We start from the raw sequence: 12624 nt of genomic DNA, 5'->3' as shown, positions 1-12624 counted from the left end.
GACCGTGTTACTCAGAAGCTCATCAAGTTTTTACTGTCTCCAAGAACAGAGATGCCACAGGGGACTTTTCTGGTCCCCTCATTCAGTCTTTGACCACAGTCATGCTGAATTTTTCCCACCTAATTCTAATCAGACTTTTCCCATGTTGCAGCTTGTCTCCATTGCCTCCTGTCGCCATGCATCTCTGGGAAAAGTCCATCTTTTTGATACCCTCCCATAAGGCAGCAATAAGTGTCCTAGCACTGGACAACCCCTTTTCCCTTAGCCTCTCTCCATCTCGTTGGCCTCTGCTGGGCTCATTCCAGTCTCACTGTCCATCTTGTATTGGGGAGCCCAAAGGTGGACGTCATACTCCCAAGTTTAGACTCACAAGCATGGAAGAGAAGGGAGCAATCCCTTCCTTTAACCTCCGCTCTTACTAACGCAGCTCCAACTGTACTCCTACTGATGCAGCTCAGGATGTGGTTGACCGACTTCACTGCAAGGACCCACTGCTGACTCCTGCCCAACTTGTTGCCCAGCAGGATCCCCTGCAGATCTGCGTTCTCTCCAGTCAGCCCCAGCCTGTCCTGTTTTCTGGGAATATTACAACCTGGTGGAAGGGCTCTTCAGTTGCTTTTGTTGAGCTTTACGTGGCTTGTGCTGGATCGTTTCTCCAGCCTGTTGAGGTCCTTCTGAATAGCAGTATGCCCTCCAGCGTATTGTCCACTCTCCTGTTTGATAACATCTGTGAGCCTGCTGAGAGTGCACACTGTCCCATCGTCCAGGTCATTACTAAAGACATTAAACTGTATTGGCCCTACCATCGATCCCTGAGGGACAACACTTGGACTTTGAGCTGCTGTTCACAACCCTTCGATCCTGACAGCCCAGCCAATTTTCCACCCACCTTGTAGTCCACTCAAAAATCATATACTTGTCTATGTGCTGGATGCAGCTCCGTGAGTTGTCGTGGGAAAGCCAGGCCGCCTTTGGCTCTGAGTGATCCTGGGTGGCAGAGGAGGGCTCCAGAGGGTTGCAGACTCAAGGACCTTGGTCTCATTCTAGTGTAAGGGTTAGAAACCAGCTTTCATAGAATCATAGAATGGTTTGGGTTGGAAGGGACCTTAAAGATCATCCAGTGCCACCCCCTGCCCTGGGCAGGGACACCTCCCACCAGCCCAGGTTGCTCCAAGCCCCGTCCAGCCTGGCCTTGAACACCTCCTGGGGCAGCTGCAGCTTCTCTGGGCAACCTGGGCCGGGGGCTCACCACCCTCACAGGAAACAATTTCTTTCTAATATCTAACCTAAATCTCTCCTCTTTCAGTTTGAAACTGTTATCCCTTGTCCTATCATTACACTCTCTGATCCAGAGTCCCTCCCCAGCTTTCGTGGAGCCCCTTTAGGGACTGGAAGGGGCTGGAAGGTCTCCCCGGAGCCTTCTCTTCTCCAGGCTGAACCCCCGCAACTCTCTCAGCCTGTCCTCACAGCAGAGGGGCTCCAGCCCTCCCAGCATCTCCGGGGCCCTCCGCTGGACCCGCTCCAACAGCTCCGTGTCCTTCTTGTGCTGAGGACTCCAGAGCTGGACACAGTGCTCCAGGTGGGGTCTCACCAGAGTGGAGTAGAGGGGTAGAATCACCTCCCTCGACCTGCTGGCCACCCTTCTTTTGATGCAGCCCAGGATTACTCATCGAGCTGAGTAAAACAAGTGCGAAGTGAAAAACAGGCTTGAGTGAGGGACAATATTTGGGCAAAGTGTTGGAGTGAGAGCAATGGTTACTGAACGTTTTTCTCAGCCAAGTATTCCACATCACTGCTATACACAATTTTTGGTTGGGTTGTAGAGAAGGTACTCAACAGGCAAGGTCCAAACTGCTGTGATGTTAATTAAACCATGTTGGCCATCTGCCAGGGTGTTAATTAAACCATATTGGCTATTTATTTAGTAAAATAGTCAGGATTTTTTCCCAAGCATTTGGTTTTGGATCTGTGCTGCTTTGAATGTTTGTTTCCTCTGCTGACTCCTAAAATTGGTTTAAATTACCCTTTCAGGCTGATGTGGTAACATTACGTTGCAGCTCTTGGTTAAAATCGTCCTAACATTAAAATCGGAGAATGACGTGCTCTTGCTTCAGTGCAGGCTGTAGTGCGTTTCGGTGCCAGGCAGGAGGGACTGCTGCGTGGCTGGGAGACGGGATGCGTGCCAGAAATACTGGTGTGGGTACCAGCCTTCCTCTGGCGGGGACCAGAAGGCATTGCTGGGAGCACGCGTGGGGCAAGACCCCACCTTCCAGGTCGACTCCCGAAATGTTAGCTTAGGAGATGAATTAAGCTTAGCCTATCGTTGGCTAGTTGTCTCGCCATGCTCCTGCCTCGCTGCTGGATCTGGCCTGTGGCGGATGGAGGGACACACCACGGGAACCCTCCTTCAGAGTGGTACCTCACACCACACTCAGATGCGGAGCATGCACCCAGCTTGGCTGTAGCTGAGCATTGTCTCCAGCCGCAGCTCCCTTAACCATCCTAGGCAACGGCTTAAATATCTGTTTTCTGTCATGCCAAATACAAATGAAAAGGGAGACCATACACTTTTTTTCCCACCTCTTATATCTGGAACTGTAGCAGCATGGTTGAGGACGAAGCTGTTCGTTGCCCAGTATTCCTCGGGTGCTCCTGGTTGCAGCTTGGTCCTGTTGCAGGGCTGTTCCCCAGCTGTAATGCAAAGTTGGGTTGTTCATTCCCGTCTCTCTGGCTGGTAAGAAGAACTAGTTAATAGCCTAAACTGAAGCAACTTTATAGTAAAACTCTGTTTCTAAAGCCAAAGTGAGTCTTGAAAACGATCTCCTTCATAGCGACACAGGGAGAAGCAAAGAAAAGAGGAGCTGCTTTTTAGAAAATCAAATTTTTGGGAAAGATGTCTGAAAAATTAGGCTTTTCCCCAAACCTTTCTCCCGATGCAAAACCTTGCACAGGATGGGGCTGGGGAGGGAAGTTACTTCTAAATACAACCGGTGGTGACATGCGGGGTCAGAGGTGGGATTTATTGGAATGGAGTAATGTTTTGTAGTGTGTTAAGGATGTAGCCAAGCAAGGAAAAAAATCCTTTGTCTTTTTAATTCTGATATTTTTCCCCCCACAGGTATAGCCTTTACAGACCTCCCTGTAAGTACACCTATTTTCAGTATTTTAACTAAGGATGCAGATGGAAGGGAGGGGGAAGAGTGAGAGGGTGTGATTTTTTTTTTCTGTTTGATGCCCTGTTAAAAAAAAAAAAGGAAACGCGCATTACTGAATGGTGTGGATGCTCCTTTTTCTGAAACTCCGCAATCCTATGGCTGGGTTTGTGGGCTGCTCATGTGCCTCCTCTCATCCCTCACCGCCTCTAAGAATATGTTGCTCCTTCTCCTGGAGTTAAAGCGAGGATTCCAACTTCATTCCAGGCCACCGTCTTCCAAATGCAGCTTCGACTCTTCCAAGCTTTGCAGCTGCGGTGGAGTTGTTCCCTTTCCACGGGGTGGTTCAGGAAGGGTGTTGCTGAGAACGAAGGTCAGGCTTAGCTGGCTGTAGTGTGTGTGCTCATGGCACAGGTTTGTGAGAAGCCTCTACCCATGATGAGTAACCAGCCCGTGGAATCGCCAGAGGGAATGCGTTTGGCATCCGCATGGGGCTGATAGTTACTCCTCTGGTTCACCAACCCCTCCGCCCAGGTTTTCTTGAGCGCAGTGACGGCAGCTGAGTGACAGCAGGCAATAATGGCTCTTAGACAAGCACACCTTTCACAGTGGGTCATGAACAAAAAAAATAGTTGCTCTTTTTCAGACTCAAGTGGTCCTGGGCAAGGAGCAGGTGTTTAGGAAAAGAAGATAAAACCAGGTCAGGCGTACACCAGTACATCATGGCATCCTTTTCTCTCATACATAGAACTTCTTATCCCTGAGGAAGTCGTTGTACTTAATAACCCTACATGGATTTCCTCTGAGGAATATCTTAATTTCCGTAACTTGTGTCGGCCTCCAAAGTGATCAGTTTCCTTGCCTGGTTTCCACACTGTGTGGAAGAAAGCTTGCTTTGCGTTGTTTTACACCTCCCGCCAAAGATTTTTTTTCGTTCCTCGGATTTTTGTGTTGTGAGAAATAATGACTAGCACTCCCCGTTCCCCTTCCCCAGGGGGTTTATGGCTTTACAGATCCCTCCCATATCCCAGCCGATGTCTGCGCTGAAGGATATTCCAGTTACTTGATTCGCCTTTTCACATCAGCTGTCAATACTTGAACTTGGTAACGTTGCAGTGTGTCTTAAACCAGAAACCCTCTTTGTGTGGGTTGTTTCACAGTGGTTTATTCACTCGGTCCAAGTGCAGTTTATTAAAGTAAAAGAATATTTTATCTGACCGTGGATATTAACCTTTTAGAGTGATGTCTTGTGACAACCTTGCATCCATAGCAAGAAGACACTTCTTTGATATACACCTTAATTTTGGATGGTCTTTGTTTTCCCTCTGGATATAGATTACATTAGTAGTCACAGTTTTATCATATTCCTTCTAATTTTCTCATCCTTTTGTCTTATCACTTGGCTAGACTGCTTCTCTTTCTGAGCTGTGAGCAGTGTTCGTGTTAGGATAGACAGATAATTGCTATTTAGGCTCTCACCGATCAAAAATAGCTATCCAACACACCCAAACACACATACCCTTGTTTTGTCATTTGCAGCTAAAGTGTTGCTGTAGAGTTGTATTCTGTGGAAATCAGTTTCTCGCATTTACAGCAGCAACTAATCCATAACACACTTTTTCTGGGCCAGGAAGGAGAACAATGGATGCCCTATAAGCCTCCTACTATTGAGAATTATCCTCCATGAGATAATTTCTCTGTAAAAAGGTGGCCAGAGAAGCTTGACTGGGTCATTTCCCCCCCTGACTGTGGATGCGAGCAAAGACAGGAGACTTCTGGCTCCCTGTAGATTTTGGACATTCCTCTCCATGTGCTAAATGGCTCAGCTGTTGTGTTGGCAGCTTCATCCTAATGGATGCGTGCATCCAGCTTCCATCATTCCCATCCTCCTTTTCCAATATCATTCCCTCGAATTACTGCCTTCTTCCCTCACCCTTGCAGACACTTGTGTATTCCATGTCCTTTTCTGGCCCTTTTTATTCCCTTGGTCCACGGCTTCCTGGTTGTTCTTCCAAACAGTTGAGGTTACTGCCCTTTCCTGAAGAAGGGGATGCCAAACACAAGATAGACCTTTGGATTAAATATAATGACTGACGTCAGAGACTGTAGAAGTCTTGAGGCAGTAGGGAATTTGAAGTTGATATAACTTGCAAGTGGTATTTTTCATTTATTATAGCATCGTGATCCAGGCTCAAACACAATATCCATTCATTAGAAGGTAAAGAAGAGAAAACACCCATCATATGAGAGAGATAAAATGTAATCTGTGTTCTTCATCTGCTAAAGCTGTGGTCTGAAAATCTAACTGCAAACGTGAATGGAAACAGCAGTCTTACCTGAGTGACCCTTGAGGTTCTCTGGTCTGAGCAGCTTGACGTGCAGTTTTTGTCACTTTCCATGCCCAATTACTGAAACCCCCCGGGGAGGGGCTGTAGGTTGAACACCTTTTCTTGCGTTACAGCCTGTGTCATGGTGAAGCTGGCTGGTAGCGCGCATTGGTGAGAAGCTTGGCCAGTAAGCCCCATTACTTTTACACCTTGCAAGCTTAAATAACTTCTAGGGTTGGCATTTCTCAAGGGATTCATTTGACTCTTCAAAACGTTACCAGTCTAGAAATTGTTTCCTTGAGGTGCTTACTGCAAAATTCTCCTTTCAGAGGCAAATGATGATGACAATATTCGCAATATTAGGAAGCTGAAATGGATGCTTTCAGTTGAAAACCACATTTTATTGTGATAATGCTCACACACAGCGAGGCATATTTGCTTCAGCACGTTTCAGTTCCCTCTAAAGAGTGTTTGCATTTGTATGAATAGACATGAGGGAAAAAATTGCATTTTGGCCTAGCACAGGTTGAAATTAATGTAGAAATAACTGCTTATATCCCACAGAGGGAGTTTTCCCCTTTTTCACCGATTTTAGTTCATGCTTAGGCCTAACTTTCTTACTTACGCAGGCCCGTATCAGGTTTATCCTGCCTGGTGGTTTGCTAAGATAGGAAATGTTAAAAAGCAGAATGTGGAAGAGCCCAGGGTGAGATTGCAGAGGTGCAAAGGGACAAGGAGGTTAAAAAAGCAAGCCAAAATGAGCTAGGGGGTTTTGAGCATCTGGCCACCAACATCAGAGGGAAGAGGTCCCTCTTTTGGACCCTCAGAGGTCCAAAAGTCACTGGGAGAGTGTGCCTGAAGAACATGGCGGGAGAAGCATCTGCCCGGTCGGTGGGCTCTGGGATGATGTCTTCTTGTGTCTGGCAGGGTGGTGGGGATACGTGTAGTTCCCAAGTAGTTGCTAAGGAGAGAAGACCCATCCCACATGTGAAAAATGGGATTTTTGAGGGTAGGCAGCTTCCCCTCAAAGATGAACATACCCCAAGGTGGCCAAAAAATACAGGATATGTTGTAACTTGGTGTTTTTTACTTCTGACTTCCAAGGATTTTGGGTGTCTCTTTCCTGGCTTTGGAAGTCCTTGGGTTCTTAATACCAAAAAGTTAATAAACAAGTCTAAAATATGGAGTGTGGGAAAGATCTGATCCCTCGTTAGAGATACTTCCTTGTCAGCTGGGTTTGAAAGAAAGGAGAGACTGACTTTAAACATGGCATTTTCCTCTGGGAGCTCCTCCTTTATCATGCTGTATTTTCTTTGCACGCCTCTCTAACCCAGAAACTTCCTTGGTGTGAGAATGGGAAAGGAAGAGGTGTGCTGAGTCAGCAACAATGCAGTCATCCTGATTTCTGATGTCAATTCCCAGCCTGTATTTATAGATTCATTTTTTTTTCTTTGATATTTGAGAATCAATAATGTCAAAGGTGGAGCAGGTTGGTCAGGACTGTATCCAGTTGAGTTTTGAAACTCACCGAGAAGAGAGATGCTGCAGTCTCTCTGGGAACCTATTCCGGACTTTAATCATCTTCCCGAGGAAGAATTTCTTCCTTATGTCCCATTAGAATTTCCCTGGCTGCAGCTTGTGCCCCTTGTCCTTTCACTGAACGCCCTGGAGAAGAATTTGTCTCCATCTTTTTTATCACCTCCCATTTGGGAGTGGGAGACTTGAAGTTAGATTTTCCCTTTTGCCTTCTCCAAGCTGATTCCCTCAGCCTCTCCTTGTACGCCAGGGGCTCCAGCCCCCTGGCCATCGTAGCAGAACTCTGCTGGACTCCGTTTGTGAATGTCTTCCTTGTCTCCGGGATGTGGAAGTGGAGGCGGGGAGCCGAGTCCAATAATGCAGCCATAGCCACGGCAGTGACAGCAGAGAGGATTAATCACTTCCCACAACTTACTGGCTCCATTTTTGCCGATGTGATTAGGATTCTGCTGAGTTCCACCTTGTAACAATCTTAATACCTTTAGTAAAAAGTAAAATCCACACCTCCAGTAAGTCTCACGGGGGAGATCAATGATATTGTCAATGTCTCAGGTCTCTGCAATAGTGAAGAATTAGTTGAATAAATTTTCCCGATGCCCCATGCCCCTTGCTATGGAGGAGGAGAGAATCATCCCAGCTTTCTTTAGGATGACCGTCTGACCACCAGTAGTAGTTCTCGCTGATTTGACCTGTAGAGAGATGTCTGCTCCTCCACTGATCTAACATCTGACATGGGTTCAGCCATGAGCAAGGCACTGTAACCGGGCGCCTTCCGGACTACGTGCATCATAGAATCACAGAATTACCTGGGTTGGAAGGGACCTTTCAGTTCATTGAGTCCAACCATCAACCTCACACTGACGAAAACCGTCCATCCCCATGCCTTGCCCAGTGCCTGGGTTCTGGCTATGGCAGTCTCCAGTGTGAAAGTGAAAAGACCCAACACCAAACAGCTCATGAGCAGCACGAGAGAGCTTTCTCCCTAAACCCCGCAGGCTATCAGCAGATGCTCTGAAGCAGAGCATCACTGCAGTCCATGTTGCAAACAGAAAAGTAATTTGTGCTGCAAAAAAGTAACATGACAGTGAAGGGAGCATTCTCTTCAAAAGTGTGATCTAGAGTGATGAGAACCAGGCACCCCCGTACCTTTTCCGGTGCCTTTTCTTTTTTCCTCACATTCAAGCGGGCTCAGGGATTCAATTCGTATCCGTAAGCTTATTCTTAAAATAGCCTGAATTCAGAGAATTTCTATATAGACGTTGACCATCTATTTTCAATTACATCATCTTTGGAAGCTGAATTATTGGATGAATTTTAGAGGTATTTTCATGGTGATAACCTTTTTTTTTCCCCCGATGTTCTGGTGGTGGGTAAAAGCTTCTGTTTGGATCCATGTGCTTGTTCTTAAAATGAAATTTGTCTATCAGTAGTGGAATTTCTTGTGTGGATAGGGATCTTGCTGTCTTGGGATCATCAAAGACCTAACCTCAGAACTCCACTACCACCCATTCCGTTTTATCAGAGATGTAAAATATTCAGAGAGCAGCTTCCAAGGAATAAGAGAGTTCAGTTGAAACAGCGGAGAACACATAGATCTGTTGATTTACATGATGCCTCTTTAATTTTTATTATTATTATTATTATTATTATTATTATTATTATTATTATTATTATTATTATTATCTGGCTATTGAACTTTGGTAGAAATTGCAGAGAACTAAACCAGAAAGTGGACAGACCACAGACAGTGGATGATTCCAGACTGCTGGGATCAAACCCATTGTCGTGGTTTTATGCAATACCTTTTATAACTCTACAATATTCGTGGGGTTCCTTGAGATGTACCTGAAGGGCTGTTGCCCCTTCCTATTCCATTACATGTTTCCATTTAAAGAGCAGCTTTTTTGTTGTACCAAAACTGGAACCAGAAAGAGAAAGCTGGGTTTAATACGGGTTTCTTTTCCTTCCTTCCCAGTCAAATCTCTACCCTACGGTGGGTCTCCAGACTCCAGGAGAGATAGTGGATGCCAACTTTGGGCAGCAGCCCTTTGTGTTCGACATTGAGGACTACATGAGGGAGTGGCGAGCGAAGATTCAGAGCACCATTAAGCGGTTTCCCATAGGAGACAGACTAGGCGAGTGGCAAGCCATGCTGCAGAAGTAAGTCACTGTTCTGGTGTTCGGCTTCTTTCGTTCTCGTAGGCTTTAAATACTTTTTTTTTTTTTTAATGCTAATTTATGCTTTCTTATGGCAAAAATTGCATAAGAAAAAATGCAGTCAGTGCATTTTGCTCAATTTGTTCTACCCTCTGTATTGTTGTTTAATAGTCTTTCCTACGTAGATTGCTACTGTTTGAAATGTAGAAGATGGGAGAAGTTTTCAGCCAAAGACTGCATGAAAGCTTGTAGGAATGGAAGAACATACACTTTGAGGTGATGCACTGGGGGAAGGGGAGTGGAGAGGACGCCATAAAAACTCTCACATAGGAGAAGAGCCAGTATGTAAGTCAGCTGAATTCAGAAACAAAAGAGCAAGAAATAGCCTAAAGCAAAGGCTTCCAAACCCAACCTAACCGAAAACACAATTATGGCACGTTACAAATTTATGATTATTGAATGCGTTTCCCATTGCAAAAAGGACTGAGTGGAACTTGATGAGAACAATAAGAACAATTGTCAGAGGTCAGGAGTATCTTCTGCCTGAAGAAAGACAGAGCTGACTAAGGCTCCACGGCTTGGAAACAGGTAACTGAGGGAGTTGGGCTGTAGCTGGCTGGCAGTCGCTCACACCACAAAGAGCATGACTAGAAAGTGATTGTTCGCTGTTTCTCAAAACACAAGAAAAGCACCTTCTGCCTTAAAACCAAAATAATATTTTTTTCACTAAGAGTATGAAGCCGTGGGACTTGCTGCTGCAAGAAGTTGTTGTCGTTTCAGTATAAGTGGATTTTAAAAGATACACATTTAAATATTCCCAGTAATCCATGGAGGCTAGTTCCACAGTTGTATTTTAAACCCCCGAGTCTATGGCTGTTGCTTCTATCTCTGATTGCTTGTATCTCTGATTACAGATAGCTCTGTGTTTCACCTTTTTATTATATTCTTTCCCTAAACACCTGATGCTGGTCATTGTCATGCAGGAGACTTACATGCAGCAGTGATCGCATCCATGTGATCGCTCTGGTTTTCTGCTAGTCTTGTATTTAGTTATTTGCAGATAATTCATGGCAACAAGCAAAGCCTTTGAAAAGCAACTAGCAGATGCTATTGAAAATAATAATAACATCTTTCTTCAAGAAAATAGGGAGCGTGAGGCCTGCCAGGGAGCGTGTAGGACCTAGAGAGAATTGCAGTATAAAACCAGACCATATCCAATTGAATTCTTTGCCTCTGTGTCCAGAAATCAGGTAGGTTGTCATGCTGGGATGCTTCTTTATGAGGGACTTGGCAGAGGCTGTATCTGGGATTGAAGTGTGTGTCAAAGAAGCACTAGAAGAAATAGGTGGGCGGAAGTGGAGAAAGTCTCTGGGATCAGATGTTTAGCCAGAGTCCTAACGAGACTCAAGGAGAAAACAGATGAGCTTGTGGCTGTGGAACAGAGTTTCTCTCCAAACTGCCTTGGATCAAGAGAAGGGGTGGATGGGGTGGATGGTGCCATGTTTCATGAAGGGTTTCAGCAGAGAGTCAGGCAGTGATGGGCTGAGAGAACCTTGATATCTGGCTTGGAGAAATCTGTAGAAGCACCACTGAAGGGCAGATACGTTGGGCACATGGAGAAAGAGGACGTGGGTTTTGCAAAGAGGAGCCAGCAGACACATGGATACGGTTCTTAGGCTGCTGTCTTTGGCTTGGAAGTCCAAAAGGCTTTTGAGAAGTTCCCTTGCCACAGACTGAGGGAGACAATGCAGCCAGAAGCTGAGGGCACATGTCCGATGGGGATTATGAGTTGTTTAAAAGAAAGAGAAGAGAGGGAATGAGCGGGAAAGGGTTTGTCACTTTGGGAGGAAGAGACGGTAGAGAGACTTGGATGGGTGGTGAGGGTGTTCAGAAATGGCTGGGAAGAAGGGACCTTCCAGGAAGGAATGAAGTCTTTGGGTTATGATGAGTCATTGCACAGAAATGTCATCTCATTTTTTTGCTAGTAAGCAGGAAACAAAAATAATGCTAGGATTCATTCGGGGAAAAACAGAGGACAGAAATAATTCTGTCACTGTGTGAATATATGGTGCACCCTTAATGTGAATACCACGTGATGTTCTTTCTCGCCAGAAGTATGTGGTAGAAGTAAGAAAAGCACGGGAAAAAAAACCAAGGCAGGATGTGCAAAGGTATGGGATGGGTGTAAGGCAGGAAACAAATATACAGACCTACAGCGTTGAAGGATATGATTGTGAAGGGTAAGGCAGAAGTGTGATAAAAATATCTTGAATAGCCTTGAGAAGGTAGTGAAGGAACAATTGTACTGCAAGAATTAAAGGGAAAGCTGCCCAGCGGAAAAGGACCTAGGGGTGTTGGTGGGCAGCCGGCTGAATATGAGCCAGCAGTGTGCCCAGGTGGCCAAGGCGGCCAACGGCATCCTGGCCTGTATCAGCAATAGTGTGGCCAGCAGGACTGGGGCAGTGACGGTCCCCCTGTGCTCGGCACCGGTGAGGCCCCACCTCAAAGGCTGTGTCCAGTTTTGGGCCCCTCACCACAAAAAAGACACTGAGGTGCTGGAGCGTGTCCAGGGAAGGGCAACGGAGCTGGTGAGGGGTCTGGAGCACAAGTCCTGTGAGGAGCGGCTGAGGGAGCTGGGGGTGTTCAGCCTGGAGAAAAGGAGGCTGAGGGGAGACCTTCTCGCTCTCTGCAACTCCCTGAAAGGAGGGTGCAGCCAGGGGGGGTCGGTCTCTTCTCCCAAGGAACAGGCGATGGAACAAGAGGAAACGGCTTCAAGTTGCACCAGGGGAGGTTTAGGATGGATATTAGGAAAAATGTCTTCACCGAAAGGGTCATCAAGCCTTGGAACAGCCTGCCCAGGGAAGTGGTGGAGTCGCCATCCCTGGAGGCGTTTAAAAGCCAGGCAGATGTGGTGCTGAGGGGCATGGGGTAGTGGTCATTTTGTCAGTGCTAGGTTAACGGTTGAGCTCAATGATCTTAAAGGCCTTTTCCAACCTAAACAATTCAACGATTCTACCATTCTAAGTGAAGTTAATTAACCAGATGGCACATTGAGAAAAAATAATGGAGGGGCATTTTTTCACGCTGTCTGCCATAAGATACCATGAAAACAGCACAGACTCAAAAAGTTACCGGAGACATTATTAGGAAGAAAAATCTATCGGAGCTACGCTGTAGAGAGATACCACCTCTCGGACAGGAAGTATCTGACCAGTCATTGGAAGCTGGAAGGGTTATGGGGGAAAAGCGTCATTTCATACGTGCCTTGTTCCTTGATGTTTTGCTAGGCGTTTGCTTCTGCCAGTTGGGAGGTACAAGTCCTGGGCTAACTGGATGTTTGGTCTGACCCAGCATGGCTGAGATGTAGCAACTGTCATTGACTTTAATGTTAATTTTCATTCCGATGTTCTGGACTGTTGACTTTCTGGGGTCGTTTCACTCTCTGCAACGCA

The 12624-nt window shown here is 46.1% G+C and overlaps 1 protein-coding gene across 2 annotated transcripts in view; it reads left to right on the top strand.

The window, feature by feature from the left end:
* Positions 1–12624, top strand: part of RANBP10 (RAN binding protein 10) — a 90538-nt gene that overhangs the window by 53458 nt on the left and 24456 nt on the right. For both annotated transcript variants that reach the window (XM_063334023.1, XM_063334022.1), the window contains exons 5-6: positions 3119–3141; positions 8991–9175. In XM_063334023.1, the coding sequence (XP_063190093.1) occupies positions 3119–3141; positions 8991–9175 (208 nt within the window). The remainder of the gene's footprint in view (positions 1–3118; positions 3142–8990; positions 9176–12624) is intronic.

The sequence above is a fragment of the Chroicocephalus ridibundus genome, chromosome 4 (genome assembly GCF_963924245.1).
Source record: "Chroicocephalus ridibundus chromosome 4, bChrRid1.1, whole genome shotgun sequence".
In the NCBI taxonomy this organism is placed as follows: domain Eukaryota; kingdom Metazoa; phylum Chordata; class Aves; order Charadriiformes; family Laridae; genus Chroicocephalus; species Chroicocephalus ridibundus.
This window is presented reverse-complemented; position numbering and strand designations above follow the sequence as displayed.